Here is a 17,982-nt window from a genome sequence, read left to right on the forward strand (position 1 = left end):
TCATGTCACTAATAAAGTTCAAATCTAAACTCACCAGACCGCCCAAAAGTTTAACCCCATGTAAGGGTCTACCAATATCAGGAGGGAAAACACCATCAGCCGTGCTTCTGGGATCAAGAGAAGGCCAAAAAACTTCCGTCTTCTTCACATTGAGATGCAACCCCCTACTTGGACCTTCAGTTTCTACTATGTTCAAAGACTTTTCCACCTCCAACGTATCACCAATAATAGTGCCATCATCAAGGTACCAAGCATGTAAATCAAGTGTGCAACGAGAAGCCATGGACTTCACTAGAGGGTGAAGTGTCATCGCAAACAATAAGGGACTAAGGGGATCCCCTTGTTGAACTCCAAGTGCATACGATAAAATATAATGATCATAATATAGCTTAGCAGGACGCAAGTAACAAAATTCTACCCAGCGAGAAATACCTGGACAATGAAGATGAACTTCCTTGATAAGCTGAGTTATGCTTACCATATTAAAGGTATTAGAAAAGTTAATAAGCAACATTGACATTTTATCATATTTCCCTTTGAACTCCAATAAGGAGTTAACAGCATGAAGAATCCCTTCCCCTCCAGCAGGCACACCAACACCAAATTGGTAGTCGCCTAAATAAGAAGCCATGTCCTTTCCGACAGAGAAAGCCGCAACTTTTGAGACCAACCGTCGCCAAACCGTACCCACTGCAATAGGCCGAATACCACCCCCAGGTTTAAGCAAAGGGGTTAAGGGGGCGCTGGCGATGAACTCACCTAAGCTTCCAGGGCATCTACCAGCCAATCAAAGGTTGACAACCCCTATAATCGAAGTGAGCAAATCGTCTGCCACAGCAGCATCCGCACCACTCATAACATCAACCAAATGCTGAGCACATAGACCATCTCGACCGCAAGACGTACCTTTTGGGAAGCTTTTTATATCTCTCAAAAGAACACGTGAATCTACCGTAATAGGATCAACCGAAACAGCATCAGTGGGAACGGCAGGTGGAGGAGCTGGTGGGTTTTTATCCTGCAGGTCTAGATAGGTTTGCTCGCAGCGAGGAGCCACCCCAGAGGAGGAGAGCACACGAATAGCAGCAGCAAAGTGGCGGCATTCCAACTTCCTCCGTCATGCCATCAAGTTAGCAACCCCCTATTTTTTCAAATCATCCTTCAAGTCTGTCTTCTTAGAACCAGGATGGATCGGTTGTTGAAGCAGCTTATTAGCCAGAGCGTAGCAGCCACCAGGATCCTTCCAGAATGCCTATGCATGGTTGATGGCGGCAACCTGCAGTCTCTTCCTATTACCAGATTTCGCCTCGGCAGAACTTCGTGAACGGAAAAGAGACAAGGTGCAAATTGGAAGGAGTAATAGCTGCAACCACAACTGTACGTTACCTGGACTGGAAAAAAAGATACTACTCACTTTTTAGCAAAAGCCGAAAAAATATAGGGCAAATATATCAAAATAGGGGTACAAGTCTCTTAAAAAGAAAACTTTTCGAGGGAGTGATTTGGATGCAAACCAAAGTAGTAGTTGCCAATATTAATGAAAAAAATCTAATGATCACTGTTGGTACTTCATCACAAATGGATTTAAATAGAGAGCACATCACTTTCATGAAAAGTGTTTGTGCAGTGCACCGAATTGCATGCTAATATTTGGTTGTCCAAATTGACGACAAACTTACAAGTTACAGCAGCTCTCTGAGCTCCATCTAAGTAAACAAGGCTGCTAATAGGGGTACCAAATTGCTGGGGATTGTACCAATTCAAAGACAAAAATTATTTTGTCCTATATGTATAGGTACACTCCCAAGCAATTTGATATCCCTATTAACAATCTTGCAAGTAAAAGCTTCGGGTTAAATGTGTGAATATTCGAGAGTATCGTACTGTCGTTGCCTGTCTAAATCTTTGTATTGATATTTTATTTAGGATTTTTATTCATCAAGCGCTAGCTTGTATTTTCAACTAAAACTGAACCACCCAGTGTGTAAAATGCAAGACTTGATTATGGTGATTGGACAGTAACTATCCATCCAACCACTAATCACGGGGTCTTAAAAATATCCTATGCGGGTGTCATAACTAGCTTTAGAGCCATTCCCAATTTTGGATGGTTAAAACTTTACGGAAAACTCGATAACTGGAACAACTTTTATAGTCCAAATCAATGAATCTTGACCTTTGATCATTCCCTATTCACCTCACTATCAGTCCCAATGCCAGAGTCATTTCACTCTTTGTCATTCAGATTGTGTCACGTCGTGTCCCAAGATTGGACAAGCCTCTACCGTCTCGGTTGTAGGAGAGTCGAAACTTTACCGACATTATTTTCACACATAAATAAACATAAAAATTGCTTATATGCTTCAAATAAATTTTTTTTACTTATAATTCATTGTTGGAAAATTGTAATTGATTTGACAATTTTCATATGAATAGAAATTATTTTGTGTATCGGATCTCTGTAAATGGGTTGTATATAGTTTGGACTTTACATCATTTGGTCCAGTTAGAAGAATTAGTTATGAGCGATTTTTTGGGCACTAGCCCATTTTGATGGGGGACTACCCATTAATTTGGGGGTGGATATTTTGAAGTAAAATCCAGCCGCCTCTTATCTTTGGTTTTTATTAATTCCCAAAAAACCCTTATTAATTAAAACAGTATTAGTGTTAGTGTTAGTGTAATGATTAATTAGTTGTTAGTGAGTTATTAATAGGGTATTTTTATTAGAATCAGAATAATTTAGAGAGAAGAAGAAGAGAAGATGAAGGAAAATAGGGTTCCACCCAAAAAAATCTTTTTTTGAGTTTTCTAAATATGAAATGAGTGATTCATGTGATGATAACTCCTCCTCATAATCAGAACCTCCTTCATCTCCTAAAGTATTTGTCAATACTTCTAACGATCCGGGTATGCGTTATTTGTTAGATGATGAATGTTATTTTCCCCAAACTCAAGAAAACGACCCAAATGATGAATTTAATCAGCCACAACCAGAAGATAAGGATATGGGTACTCAGGTATGGCTCAAATTTAGTTAATGTAGCTTGAAATGTGCAAAAAAATGGCCAAAATGAAAATTTTAGTAAAAAATTTCGGCTAGGTCAAGTTGGTTCGGTTACCAGATATGCAATGCGATGTAACCGCACTCCTTTGTATGTGCAGTTCGGTAACTTAACGTATCAGACGCAGGTAACCGAACTACATTTAATGGAGGTTTTTGAAAGTTCGGTTACATTTTTCCAGATAACATTGCCGAACTAATAGTATAGAGTAGACATAGAATAGTTCGGTTTTGTCTAGTATACTATATGGGTTGCCGAACTTTTTCGTAGAAATTTTTTTATGCCAGTTCGGCAAGCTCGTAAAACATATCAAGTGACTAGAAAACCGAACTTTAAGTTCGGTAATGCCGATAAATTTGTTTTATTGCCGAACTTGTAGGTGTTTCTTGTTTTTGGTTGTCATTGACGTTGTCCTATTTATCGTAGGTTGAATGTGATCAAATACCAATGGAAAATTAACCTTCCCCAGTTGAAATTATGTACGAGGACACATTCCGTCACTACATGAATGAAATGTGCAAAGAGTTGGGCTAGACAACATGCACAAAAACAAATGTGCGTATTAGTTTTAAATGGGAATGAATCAAAAACTCGTTTTGAAATTGTTTGTGAGAGAAGCGGTGATCCCGACAGAAGCCACAAGAGGAAGGATTATGTTTATAATGGAAAGACAAATAGGAAGAACAAAACTTTCTCAAAGAAGATTTAAATGCCCATTCAAGCTATCATTTAATCACAACAAAGATTTGAATGGATGGGTTCTCTACAGGGTTATGGAAGGTCGTCATAACCACCCTCGTCCGGAGCATCTTGAAGGACATTTCATGGCGGCAAAGCTAACTCCGGAAGAAATGTACAAGGTGGGGAAAATGAGGAAAATGGGTCTTTCACCGGTTCAAATGCTCCAAATACTAAAGGAAGATAACAAGGATAACCACTCGTCTTTATCCACCATTTACAATGCAATTGAGACAATTAAAAGAAGGAATTGAGAGATAGACAAGTGATGCAAAAGAAAATTTTTTTGGCCAAAGAGAATGACTACGCGGTTCAAAAGGATGTGGATTCGGATGAAGAGATAACCCAACTCTTCATTGCGCATCCGACGAGTGTTCAATTGGCCCAATGCTTTCATGAAGGTCTAATAATGGATTTCACTTATAAGACGAACAAGTACGAGATTCCATTGTTTAATATTGTTGGGCGTACTTCGACGAAGTCACTGTTTACCGTTTTGTTTTGTTTCTTAAGCGACGAGAAAGAACCTAGTTACATTTGGGCACTTCAACAAGTTAAGGAAATCTTCTGATGCGATGATATTCCCGGGGTTATAGTGACCGATAATGAAGTCGCATTGACGAATGCAATAGAGGTAGTGTTTCCATTAGCCCATAATATGCTTTGTACGTTTCATATATGGTGTAATTTAATCCATAAGTGCAAGCCAATAATATGTCCACCCAAGAAAAAGCTATATGATGCGGTTAAAAATCTACCGGAATATAAACAAGTGGATACAAAAGAGAAAGTTGAAAATGAATACGAACTAAACTACGCTAAATGGGTTGCTTTTAATGGTGAATGGGAGTCGGTGTGTTGGTCTCTTACCGAGGAAGAATATCATCTAAATCTTGCGGAGTTTATCGCGCATTGGGATACTCCCGATTACCTCGATGTTGTATCGTATGTTCTTTGTCAATGGTTGACACCGCACAAAGAGAGGTTTGTTTATGCCTATACGAACCATTTTAAACACTTGGGAAATCAAGCAACAAGTGAAGTCCAGTTGATTGAAAAGTGGGAAACCAAGCCGGATGAGGTGTGTGTTTATAACATGAAGAAGTCCATGGGAATCCCTTTTTAATTACAAAATCCTAAAAACATCATTGCTGGTTAATCGATTGAGAATATTGATTACATATTTTCCACCGCTCTTGTGGGAACGACCCGTACTTGTCATTGCTCTACTAGTGAGACATTGTGCACTTACAGTATTTTATTGTAGGTTTCCGAACCTACCAAGTTTTTGGCGCCGCTGCCGGGGAGTGGTAGCAAAATACTCCCTAGTTGATATCATTGTATATAGCTTATTTTTAATTTTTGTAAATAATTTATTTTTATTGTTCTTTTAGTTCTTTTTAAGCAGTTTGTTTGATTTTTTTTAGGTACTTTAGTCTGAAGTATGGGCGAAAAGAAAGTATGCACTCGCAAGATATTTGCAAGAGCCACTTGGGAGATCCATTAGAGTTTGCTTAGCTCATTTTGGGTATGATTTTGATGACGATAGTGTTATTTGTGAAGTCAATTCCTTGTTAGACTCCACACCGCTGTTAGACACTAATAAATGGAAATCCAAACTAGAACCTCTAGTTTTGTTCGAGTCTCGACTAGTTCCATCAGTCGAGAAAGTTTCGACCATGACCTTTAAGCCATTAAGTTCATATTTTTTTTGTCTTGATGATATTGATAATGAAACCGTTTTAGATGATAACGGGTCTATGAGTCATGATATAATTGCTCCATTTGAGCCAACATATGTTCGTGTGCCCTATTTTGCTCAACTGGAACCAATATCAGCCATAAAAGTTATTTCCGCTGATTTAGAACCTGATTTAGGGCGTGCACCTCAACTAGAAGCTATTGAAAATTTTATACCTCTTTGTGTGAATGATTTACATATCCTGACAATGCATGGATTGATTACTAAGGATTGTTATTTATGGTGAATGGATTCACATATATCTTTGGATGATTATAGTTTTTGCAGGTGCATATTTTCAGCTGACCGGATTGGTTGGGTTGATCCCCAACTTTTCAGACTCTATATATATGATTGGCATCTTACTTTGGGGTATCAACCTCATTTTGTTTGAGATTATGTGCTATTGAAAGCAGGGAAACAATACATTTCGCTTCGTGGGAGTCAACCCATCAGATTTGTTCCCTTTTCTCTATCTTTTTTTTTTCTTTTTTTTTTTGCAATTTATAATTTCCCACCTTGATTTCTACGTTGGATGACTCAATTACATTGAGGACAATGTAATATTTAAGTGTGGGGGAGTGGCACTTTGGTTAGGATTTAAAAAAAATAAAAAATTATGACCAGCTGTGTAGCGGGTCTAAAAAATAAATAAAAATGATCAGCTGTGTAGCGGGTCTTAAAAAAAATTATTATTATCGTTATGGTTTTTAGGGTCATGACCAGCTATGTAGCGGGTCTTTTGTATGGTATTTTCTATGACTAGCTGTGTAGCGGGTCTCTCTCTCTTTATCTTATTATTTGACCAGCTGTGTAGCGGGTCTAAAAAAACAAGAAAAAAAATGATATGACCAGCTATGTAGCGGGTCTCTATATTCATATGACCAGCTGTGTAGTGGGTCAATTCTTTGTTTTGCTCGTGGACTAGCAAAATATAAGTGTGGGGGTGTTGATAAGAACGAAAGTGCTACATTTTATACCCATATTTATATTAGCTATGACTCAATATTTTGACTAATGACACTATTTTAGTGCTTTTATAGAAAGTACAAGTGAATTCGATCATCCAGCGAATAAACATCAAAATGTGAGACTTAATGGTGAAGCGAGTCGATGTCAGCACACTAATGCCACCTAAGATTGGTCAAGAGTGACTTTATTATTGTTAGCATAAGAATGGAAGAATATCACCTCCATGATCACATGCAAATGAAGAAAAAGGAAAGATTAATATATCTTGTCCTTACATAAGTTCTCTTGCTATATTTATATAAAGAATCTGAAGGAATATTTGAAGCCAACTGACGTCATTTTGCAAATACAGTTAAGGTGGGACCCAGCAAATGCAAGAAAATATCATGCTTTCTAAATGAAATTCATATACTATGGAAAGTGGAGATCCGGTGATACTTTACAATGTCTCGTCATATTATGACACGCGGCACAACATCATTGGGTGAATTTATATTTTCATGACATGTGGCAGACTTCTATTGGGAGGTGATGTGGCGACGAAGAAGAAAAACGTGAATTCATTTGTGAGCTATATTTATGTGTTGTTTCAAAATATACTAGGGGGCGCCCGACCACAGAGGTGGAAGAGAAAGAGGAGAAAGAACAGAGAGAGCGGCGGCTACAGAGGAAAACGGGAGTAGGGTTTGCAGTTCCATTTCTCCATTTCCGTTTTGGTTTGCTAGTGATTTTCTCTCATATGTTTATGGCTTTTAAGAAAGCCATATCTTACTAGATTCATGTAACTAGGGTTCATGGTAGATACCACTTTGAGCATAAGAACAGTTTGATTTGAGATATATATGTTTTGGAGGCTATTATGAATTGATTTAATGATTCTATGATTTTGTTTATTAACAAATGATGATATTAGTTGTTGCTTCACCGGGTTAAAAACCTCATGCGCGTAATTGGTAGTTTTACAATTATATTTTTCTCATTGTTTGATAGTCCATGCTCGGATTCATTTCTTTGATGGGTTATGCTTAGGATAGCTAAATAATATTTGTGAACTAAAATTAGTTTCGTATAATTTTCTCACTAATACATTTTGATGGTGCATGCTTGGATTTAATCTTTTGATGTGCTATGCTTCTCGTATACTAGTGATATTTGCGACTCTATGCATAATAGGTGATGCCAATAGAACAATGAATAAATAAATATTTTAGAATTGTCTCTTTTCAGTAATTAAATAGAAATAGTGGTGGACACCATAAAACCCTGGTTACTTTCTTTCATATTGATTTTATTTTATCAGTTTAATTTTATTATTTCGTCTTCAATTATAAAAATCCTAAAAACATCATTGTTGGTTAATTGATTGAGAATATTGATTACGTATTTTCCACCGCTCTTGTGGGAACGACCCGTACTTGTCTCTGTCTACTAGTTGGACATCGTGCGATTGCGGTATTAAACATATAGGCAATCCCGAATGCCTATTAGTAGGACATAAAGTACATAGACTTTTGAGTGACAGATAAGTTCAAGTCTCCACATACCTTTTAGTCGGTGAAGATCCACTGGTTCCTTGAGTAGTCCTTCGTGTTGTATGATGATTTCCATGGAGTCTTGAACTCAACTACACTTTCTATCATAGTCCGAGACCTTTAGCTATATAGGCTAGAAATCAAGACTTATAGTTTTGATCACTAACATTGACAAACATGCTTGAGATAGCAACGCATGCGAGTTCGACCGAGAAATTCTCTAACAGGGCCTTTTGATGATTTCCCTCATATGGACGTGCCAATTGGCATTTCCTAACCAAGGAACTCTGTACCGAGAAGGTTTAAAACAAAAATGCTAATGACCCCAAAGTCTTTTTTGTCCCGGATAACGGAGAGTAGAGTTTATATATCGTTTTTCATACGAGAGCTCTCTGGCTTTCCACCATTCCGCAGAGCTTCATCTCGTTTTCCCCCTTTCAACGACAGGGTTAATTAGACTGTGACTATTTATTTTTCACGTCTTCGTCCGATTTCAACATGTTTCTCATCTTGTTTTCTCTCATCTTGTTTTGTTTGTGCTGTATATCAGGTTGTTCAAAGAAGCATCTGAGAAACCCTAAAGAAGAAAACCTAATCTCTACTTGCAGACAAACCCTAACTTCCCTGAGAGTGATTTTTCTGTCTGACCTTGAAAAGAAAAATAGAAGGTTTCTCTTACTTCTTTGTCTGCATCTGCGTTCTTCACTCGATAATCTCTTCCGCTAATCGATTGAAGCTTTCCGATAAGTAAAATCGAAATTGATTGATTTCGAGAATTCCTTTTGTGCTTGATTATCTTAGGAAGGAAGGATTTTGAGTTTATTTTATTAATTATTTCAGATTTAGTTCAGGGCTTGTTCTTCCGAACATCAGCTCCATTGAAGGTGAGTTCTTCTTTTGTGCAGACTACAATTTGACTTTGGCTAGTTGTGTAGTTCTCAGAATAAACTCTTTTTTGTGTTTCGAAGATCTTTTTGTTCATAGATTTGTTCAATGTTGTAGGTTGATTTTTGGGTTTTATCTTTGATTTAAATCTTAAAAGATTAGGTAATTTAAATTTCCATTATTAAAGCAATACAAAAGCGCCAATTGATTTAGCTAGAGACTTCTCAAAAGAGAAAATAAGAAGTATATTTCTTGCATTTAGAGGCTTTACTTATCTCTGGGTGGAACAAGACAACTTGAAATCAATCGAGAATCCCTAATTTCATCAACTAAAGTAGAAGAAGGGATGAAACCCTAACCTCTATATTCAAAATAGGTTCCCTTTATTCGTCTTTTTTCCTATGGGTTTTCCTGATATATGCTTTGTATTTCTAGACAAATCGAGATTTTGGTTTTGGTACGAAAATTTCTAACAATTTATGTTCAATCCATGTGTTTTACAGAAGTTTTGGTTTTTTCTTTTTGTTGATTAATTTGTCTTTTGGTGGTGTTGAAGGATGTGAGGTTACCACTAGTAATGTACTTACATTTTGCGGGGGATTTAAGCGGACAATCTAGATAGACTAGTCTTTGGTGTTATAACTTTATCGTTGACAATGCATGGTGTATTTGATGTTTTCGTTTAGTGTTCCCATTAGTCACTCGTACCAGAGCTGACCAGTGCCAAGTGAGATGCCTTGTTTCTGCAATAGAAGATTATAGTAGATTGAGGCCTCATAGGAGCGTATGTTTTCGTCTTAGTGTTCCCATTAGTCACTCATACCAGTTATGAAGATTATACTAATGTACTGTGTTAACTAGTATTGGTACTTCATCTTGACTTTTTGTTTTTAGTAAATCTGAGTTTATTCATAGGTGATTCAGGCTTGTTATAGCCTTATTCATGGTGTTTCATACATATTTTTATAGTGTTTTAATCCAATCCATTATTGACAAGGCGGGAAAATTTCTCTCCTGTTGTTTTCTTTTCTTGTCAGTCATTATTTTTCTGATGTTTATCTTCTCAGCCTTATGCAGCAGTGTAAGATAGGGAGTATCTCGACCAGCCTTCTATACATGAAACAATGATCAAGGTGAGCATATGAACTTCCATTGCTCAAGCTATAGGGTTTATCAAACACAATGTCTATTTTTTTATGTAGTTATCTTCAGTTGTTGTTAATGCATTCCTAGTGGGTATCTTTCCCGGGAACCTTGGTGGAAAATTTAGTAGACTAAGGAATAGCCCACATGAAAGGACCTTAACCAATATAGGTTTTTAACTAGCCGTGTCGTCTGCAGACTCCTTGGTTATATTTTGGGTTCACTGCCTATTGAAAGCCTCTTTGTTGTTGCGGCCACAACAGAACGAAACCTTGTGTTCAGCTTTCAGGGTGTTCTAAGTACATGAGATGCCAGGGAACTTTCCCTTCTTGAAGAGTCGAGCCCATTGGCACGGGCCCATAGGTCCAACTCGCTTTAGTTTAGTGTAAACCGAGTTGTCCATGTTGTCCACGTTACCAAACCCGGTGTATACCAAGGTGTAAAGCGAATTATGTATGTTGTTCTCGCTATCAACCCGGTGGGTGTAAAGTGAATTGTCCCGAGTGTATGTGGTGGATAACGAAGTGTAAAGCGAATTGTCCTGGACAACACGAAGTCGAGGACAACAAAAAAATAGGCATGAATTTTGGGACGCAAATGTCATTTTCAAAATTATCAAGGACGAAAAATACCGAAGTCCTTTAGTTAGGAATTTTAATAAATCCACCCCTTATTTTGTCAATTGAAGTATTTTGGTCCCCCAACATTATCACTCTAATAATACCAAACATTGTTATTCTTGTGGTAGTAAAAAACATGTTCAGATGATATGCAAGATTCGTAAAATGCAAAATGTTCTTCGTTTTGTTTCAAAGGAATCGGGAAAGATAAACTTTGATTCTCGACTCTTAACAAACAGAGTAAAAGACTATTATGTTGATTCTTCGTCTACTCGTTATACTCCAAAATCATTTAAAAGAGGGAATACGAAAAATGATTTTAAACGAGCAAGTTTTGTCTCTCATCCTTCAAAATGAGTAGTCTCTGAACCATTCTTCGATTATGATGATGTATCATATCTCAAGAAATGGAAGAGGAAAAACAGTCAAAAATAATGCACTGTTACGTAAGCACAAATTTCTCCGTACCCAAGCACTCATGTGTTATATAAATTTGTTTAAAATAGGTAATTCCAGTTATTTCCTCTTAAGTAAGATTTCCGAAAAATCTTCAAATAATTCGAATAAAAAGTTTCTTTTTATAAGAGGTTAAAAATCTTATAATAACCTAACTCATATTCGAACCTTTCATGTTTTTTCAAATATGAAAGACCTAAAGAATGCCATATCTGATTTGATATACTCATGTATATTTCATGATCTATTAACTATAAAAACTCATATAATTCTTTTCACTGAGAACAAAATATCGTACAGTGAATTTGTGATCCAAGATTAAAGTCTTAAGTGTTATATGAAAATGATTAAGCTTAGTATTCAATTGGCTAGTTTCGGCTAACCATTCATGAAGGATGTCTTTGTACATGGTTTGGTTTCAGTTCATCCTAACCAGAATGTACATAATGAAAGGGTTATTTTTTATTTTCAATATTAGGAGGGTAGGCGAGTAGGGTAGGTCAATTTCGAGTTTTACACATCACCCTACCTATTTGACGGCGGGTAAGAAATTTTTAACCTTCACCCGACCCAGCAACTGACGGGTAGGGTAGGATAGGATACCGATAAAACAGTGGGGGTAGGGTTGGGTATGTACACCCCTAAGGCCCTAACCATGCAATTCATATTCTGAGTCAATTTATGTCTGCTCCGTGCTCAACACACTATTTAGATTTTCTATGTATCTTACGTTGTATCAGGGGTTGCATTTTTCTTCTACATCTGACCTTCATCTCCGAGCATATCCTGATTCCGACTGGACAGGCCATGTTACTAATCGTCGTTCAACCACTGGGTATTGTATGTTCCTTGGAAATTCTCTAATATTTTGGTGAAGTAAGAAACAAACATTTGCTTCTCGTTCCAGTGCTGATAGTGATGTCATGGATACACATATGTACAAAGAAGTCTGAAGAATATTATCAGCAAACATATGATTTCTCATCAATGTTATAAAGATAAAAGAGAAGATAAAGAAGTCTGAGCAAAGCGATTCCAAAGGCGATACTTAACCAAGTACAAAGGCTTCAAAAGTTAAAAAAGAAGATACAGGGTAATCTATGTCGTGTCATAGGCTATACTCTATAAAGTAATTTTAGTGTTGGAATTATATTTCCATCTCAAGTAACTTTTACTTCAACTATATATTACTTCGGGCTCATTTGAAATGCGTTGAATTTCACGCGTTTTTTAGTATGAGCGATAGTTACATTGAGAGGTCGATCGAACAATTTTCGTGGATGATTATTTTTTAAAGGTGGGTAGAATATAAGAATCCGCAAGTTCGTCAACACTATTTAACCGGCCAAAAGATGATTTTAACAACTAAAGAGCTGACTAATTAAATATGAACGTTAATTAATTTGGCCAAAGAAAAAGTTTCAATTTCATAAACTTATTTCTATCTCTGTCTAAGTTCTTTGGATCTTTATCAAGATGCTTGCTTTCTTCCAAAAAAGTACCTCTTTACACAATACTAATACCTCGTACACCTTAAACAATACAATAACAAAAAGTATGGTAGAAAGAAATTGATATCTTTATACCATACTATCGGATCTCATATACTGTTGATTCTAGTCTCCTGGCAATGGAAATTAAAAATATAAACAATTAATAGAAATTAGTTGAGCATGTATCCGGAGATGAACTAGTACGTTGGAATGTCGAAAACTTGTCCAAAATGTATATGAACGTGTTGCTCGGTTACCGGACAAAGACGAAAAAGGTATGGAGGGTAAAATGGTCATTTCTATTTCAGAGAAATGTTTTGAATCCGGATGCCTACTCTGGGCACCCGATTGCCCGTTGTCTAAATAGGTTTTATCTCTTTCTTTTTCTGTTCTTCGTCTTCTCCCAGTGGCATCATCACTGAAATGTACATGTTCATGGGGTTAGTCCACGAGTGAGTTTGGGGGAGTTTAATGTATTTTGAATCTTGGGGATTTTGAGGGAGTGTAAGAGAGTGTGGGGAGTTTGAGAGAGTTTGGTGTTTTGAGTGTGGGGAGTTTGAGAGACTCTCCAGAAATCTTTACTTTTTTGAGAGATTTGGAGTGAGGAAAAAATACACTATAAACTCCCTAAAACTCCCCGGAACTCCCCCAAAAACACCAACTCCCTATCATTCTAATTTTAACGACTAACAGGGAGTTTGAGAGTTTCTTTCAAACTCCCCCACGACTAACAGGAAAAAACCAAACTACACCCAACTCCCCCAACTCCCTTGAGGACTAACACCCTAGTTATTTATGAAGAAAATCACAGAAATAGATGAATCATAAAAGGTTTGATGAGATTGTAGACTGGATTGGATTTAGATCTCTTGTTGAGTGAAGGAATTTGAAATAGGAAGAACTAGGGTTAGGGTTTGTGGAGTTAATTTCAAGTTTGGGTGAAATTGATGATGAAAATCAAGTAATCAAGGAAGTGTACCAGAAAATAGTAAGTCATTTCTTTCCCTCCCTGATTTCTTTCTCTTTTTCCATTAGGATTTAGTAGTCCCCATGTCTAAATATAGACCATGTGACATTAGGGGTGGGGCTTACGGCACAATTGATATAAAGGGAAAGTTCAGTAATCGCTTAAAGAAACTCTATGACTATTGGAAAGATGATAAGAATGCTCCCCTTTGGCATAATTCGGATGTTCTCGTTATTGAAACAAGTCCTTCTTCTAAATATTATAGGTCGTCTAAATCTTCGGCTTTAAATGTTTGGTTATTCGGGATTGAATTCCCGAATACTACTATCATTTTTGGAAAAAAGCGAATCCATTACTTATGTAATGACCAAGATTTAATCATATTATTAAAAGAGGCTACCTATGATTCAGCAAAAGCTATGTCTGACCCAACAACAAAGGATAGAGATCGTAATGCGCAGATTAAACAAATTGAGAAAATTTGTATGTCTGTAAGGAATAGTGTAAGGAATAGAGCAGGCCAAGATAAAACCACTGTTGTTGGACATATAAGGGAGAGTTTGCTGGGAGTTTCTATAAATGGTTTTCTAGAATTAATCCAAACGATATAAAAATGACCCAAGTTGATGTTTCCAATGGATTTGCTGATTTGATATGTGTCAAAGATATATTTGAATGTCGAAATATGAAGATGGCTGGAGCAGTGATTAGTGATGTCATGGATACGTTTGTACCAAGAAATCTGAAGAATATTGTCACTGCACATGATCAAAGTATTTCTCATTCAATGTTACCAGAGCTGATTGAAAACGCGATACTTGACCAAGCACAAAAGCTTCAAAAGATAAAGGTCAAGATAAATAAGCTGAACATGGTGGGGGTGGGGGTGCCACTTAGCCCAACAGAAACGATACTTCAACATATAAAACCAGAAAAGGTTCGTTCCTGCTGTCTTCCCGTCATCATACAAAGCAAAGATGAAACCCATTTATCACCTGGTATTGAGAATGTTGTATCATGTTGTGCTGTGTCTTCATATGGGAGTTACTGCTCCTTTCTTGCAAGAACGTATCTATTCGATCCCAATCAACGTCAGTTGCATGCTTACAGATTTCTTTTAAAGGCCCAAGAGGAAGCAATTGCTGCTCTACAGCCGGGAAGGAGGATTCGAGACGCTTATAATTCGGCCATGGATGTAGTTGTTAAAGAAGATATTTTTGGGTTTGTTAAATACATGGAAAATACATTTGGGATGGGTATTGGTATTGAGTCTAGTGAAAGGTATCTCAAACTAAATGGCACAAATGAGGTCATTTTAAGAACAAAAATGGTTTTTAGGGTGGCTGTAAACTTGAAAAATGTGCCATTGATGAATGAGAATGTGTTTTTTTCGATGGTTCTTGGGGATACGATAATTGTCCTTGAAAAGGGTGAGGTGCCTCGTGTTGTTACTTCTTTGAGCCAAAAGACAATTGAAAAAGTCGTTTTCAGATCGAAAGAAGAGTCAGAAACAGGAAATCAGGTATTTTAATCTCAGACACTTGTTACTTTCTACTAATCAGGTATTGGGACTTATGCAGGATATTATTAGTGGGCTTGTAAATGTCAAGCGTGTGTTGTCAATAACTTTAAGATTGGTACTGCAGAACACAAGTGTATTGTGGAGAAATGTTCTTTCTTTCTTAATGCTGTATATTTGGTGTTGTAGGAATAGGAAAGTCTTGGTTTGGAACTACAGATGGATTCCAACTCTATTTCTGAGCATATGCCAACTGATTGATTCTCACACTCACTGTTAGAATGTTAGATTGTATCTTTCTGGTTTGAAAAGCATCTTATGCCCTAAAGCTTCTATTCCCCATTAATCCTCAACATCCTTATATGTGTATAAGTGGCCACTAGAGTAGGTCTATTCATAGTTAAGTCCACAATACATTAAAATTTTCGCTTCAGAAATAACTTGGCGATTCTGGTTCGCTCTCCATGAGATCTTTTGAAACATATCACTGAAAGTGACTTGTCAGAAGAAGGTTTGAATAACAACTAGTCCCATTTTGCTAGTTGTTTACATGTATTTTCCATTTTTATTTCTCAAAAGGTACTTTGTCTTGTTTGATATTTTTCTTAGCTAGACGACTAGACGTCAATCAGTCAATGGTTGCCTTTATTCCTATTCTATTGATACAGGTCACAATCATTTTAGTGTTGGATTCTCCTGTTCTCTATAGGAAACATCATCAGACACTGCAATCCATTTCTTGCCTACTTCGTTAGTTTTGTTTAGAGAAATTGAGATAAAGATTATAACAGAGCGTGAACCATTCGGAGGTTGTGCTGCAATAATCCCGATTTTAACCATATACAGATATATTGAACAAATAGCCACATTTGTCAAATACATAAGAACCGCTTCTTTACTTGAATTTGAAACTCGTTGTGGAGATGTGGATCTATCAATATGTAATGCTTTGAAATAATTATAATTTATTGTCCTTGTTCTTATACCGATTGAATGTTCATTATTTGTGGAGTTAAAAGTTTTTAAGAAGCAAACTTAATTTCTTTATGCAGGAACTAGAAGAACATGCAAGGAAAAAGCTCAAACTCGGTGATGTGTTTGTAAGTTTTATCTACCTGATACTTGATTTTGAAGTCACGTACTAGCATAGGTCTAGTCACAGTTTAAGTCCATAACACATTAAAAATTTAGCTTTAGAAAAAACTTGGCGATTCTCAGCTTCACTCTCCTAACATCTGGATTTTTCTTGGTTAAAAATGTGGAAATTGTTACTGCCTCCCAAGTTTTTACTTTTCTTCTGAAAAAATTATTTAGGGACTGCTGCCAATTAATTTCATGCTTGGTCAGAACTTCACTACCTTCACTTCTGTTTGCTCTCGATGTGGTTTCATAAGTGAGACCATCTTTTCTTGCAATACCCCTTCCCTCAAATTTCAACTCCTTTTTAGCTGACATTATAGCTCTCTCTAAATTATGGACTCCCAGAAGTGCCAGGGACAACAATGCTTCTAGTGTGCTTTGTAGACTTGTTACCATCTGGTGGGAAAAATTTGGAAAACAGAGTGTACGGTTGTTTTGAGAATTGTCATCCTAACCCAAATACAACTGTTAGAAATGCTCTTTTTATGGTTAGTTCTCAGCAGTCCTCTCCTCCTTTAGTGCACGAGTGTAATGACTCTATTTTTCAAGTACCCACTGGTTCCATGAGAATCTGTTTTGCTGCCTCTTTTCTTCAGCAGGATTACAGCTTAATTGTTGATTATAATCTTATATGATGCGGCAGGCAATTTCAGGGGAGCATGGAGAAAATCAAATACAGACTTAGCTTCTGATCAAGGAGAAGCTGAAGTTTTTTTCTGCAGCCATATGGGGTTTAGAATTAAAGCTGCAGAAGGTGTGTTTTGAAGAGCACTGTGTGTTTTGAAGAGCACTGTGAGGGAGTGAGTATTCCACGCATCTCGTTGCTCTACTCTCTCTAATGCTTCTTTGTTTACCCAGCCTCTTATTTTTCAATGTAAAAAAACGTACTTCTACTTTTCAGTTCTCTTCTTGTAACTATGCTAACAGAAAATCTACTTCGTTCATGTTCTCTCTCTTTGACCTTGGCCGTTCTGGTTTGACCAAGGCGATTTAGGGTTTGGCGATTTCCTTCTTCTGCTGCTGCTTCGAATGTCATGGCACCGCCATCTGGTGGTGTCGTGGGTTCTCCCACTCCGATCTTTAACCCTCTTTCATCTTCTCCCATGGTGACTGAGGATGCTATCCAGGGAGATGATTCATTACAGTCTGCTAAGAAGAGTTTTATGGAGAACTTTCCTCCACTTGTGGGTTCTTGTTCGTCTGATCTCCGAAATCCTCCTGGTTCTTTGGGTGGTGGAACTTCTTCTTGGGCAGGAATGGTTTCTAAAGATCCAAGGAATCTTCAGATGAAAAGTGATGATTTGAAGTATCGTGCTCCTCAACTCTTCAATGGTAAGAAAGCTTTTGTTGCCTCTTTAGCTGATTTTGAGGATGATATTAGACAGTATGAGAAATTGGTTGTTGGGGCTTTTGTGGGTCGTCGATTACCTTTTCATTTTGTTAAGAAGATTTTACTTAGGCTACGGAAACTCAAAGGGGAGGTTCACATGACCTTGCATAGTGATGCCTCTTTTGTGTTTGATTTTAGTAATGATGAGGATAGACAAAGAGTACTAGAAATTGGTCTTGTCTATATTGCTAGTAGACTTTTTATGATTCGACCATGGTCTCCAATGGTTGAACAAATGGCAGAGGATCTTAAAACTATTCATGTTCGGTTCACTCTCAAGAAGATTCCTATGTTTATGTGGAACCAGAAGGGGATTGGGAT

General features: G+C 37.1%; 1 protein-coding gene and 1 long non-coding RNA gene across 3 annotated transcripts; both read left to right on the plus strand.

Moving 5' to 3' along the window:
• The first annotated feature begins 8,404 nt into the window (after window positions 1-8,404).
• LOC113300321 lies at window positions 8,405-11,878 on the plus strand. Its single transcript, XR_003335711.1, has 3 exons — window positions 8,405-8,932; window positions 10,001-10,066; window positions 10,275-11,878. It is a non-coding gene; the product is annotated as an uncharacterized LOC113300321 (long non-coding RNA).
• A 2,358-nt stretch (window positions 11,879-14,236) lies between these two features.
• On the plus strand, window positions 14,237-17,051 carry LOC113300320 (FACT complex subunit SPT16-like). Of its 2 annotated transcripts, none has more exons than XM_026549540.1 (3): window positions 14,237-15,134; window positions 16,184-16,231; window positions 16,915-17,051. In XM_026549540.1, the coding sequence occupies exons 1-3, from the start codon at window positions 14,298-14,300 to the stop codon at window positions 16,954-16,956; spliced, it is 927 nt and encodes a 308-aa protein (XP_026405325.1). In that variant the 5' UTR covers window positions 14,237-14,297; the 3' UTR covers window positions 16,957-17,051. The 2 variants fall into 2 exon arrangements, with proteins under 2 accessions (XP_026405325.1, XP_026405324.1); XM_026549539.1 differs by having other exon boundaries at window positions 16,912-16,971.
• Window positions 17,052-17,982: the final 931 nt, after the last annotated feature.

Source organism: Papaver somniferum, chromosome 7, assembly GCF_003573695.1.
Source record: "Papaver somniferum cultivar HN1 chromosome 7, ASM357369v1, whole genome shotgun sequence".
NCBI classification, from domain to species: Eukaryota; Viridiplantae; Streptophyta; class Magnoliopsida; order Ranunculales; family Papaveraceae; genus Papaver; species Papaver somniferum.

Bases quoted from the DNA above. Each gene is read 5' to 3' on its own strand.
- LOC113300320 (XM_026549539.1), top strand. From the start codon at position 14,298: ATGAAGATGGCTGGAGCAGTGATTAGTGATGTCATGGATACGTTTGTA. The intron at 15,135-16,183 runs GTATTTTAATCT...TTCTTTATGCAG, and splicing joins AGTCAGAAACAGGAAATCAG to GAACTAGAAGAACATGCAAG. The intron at 16,232-16,911 runs GTAAGTTTTATC...TATATGATGCGG, and splicing joins TCAAACTCGGTGATGTGTTT to CAGGCAATTTCAGGGGAGCA.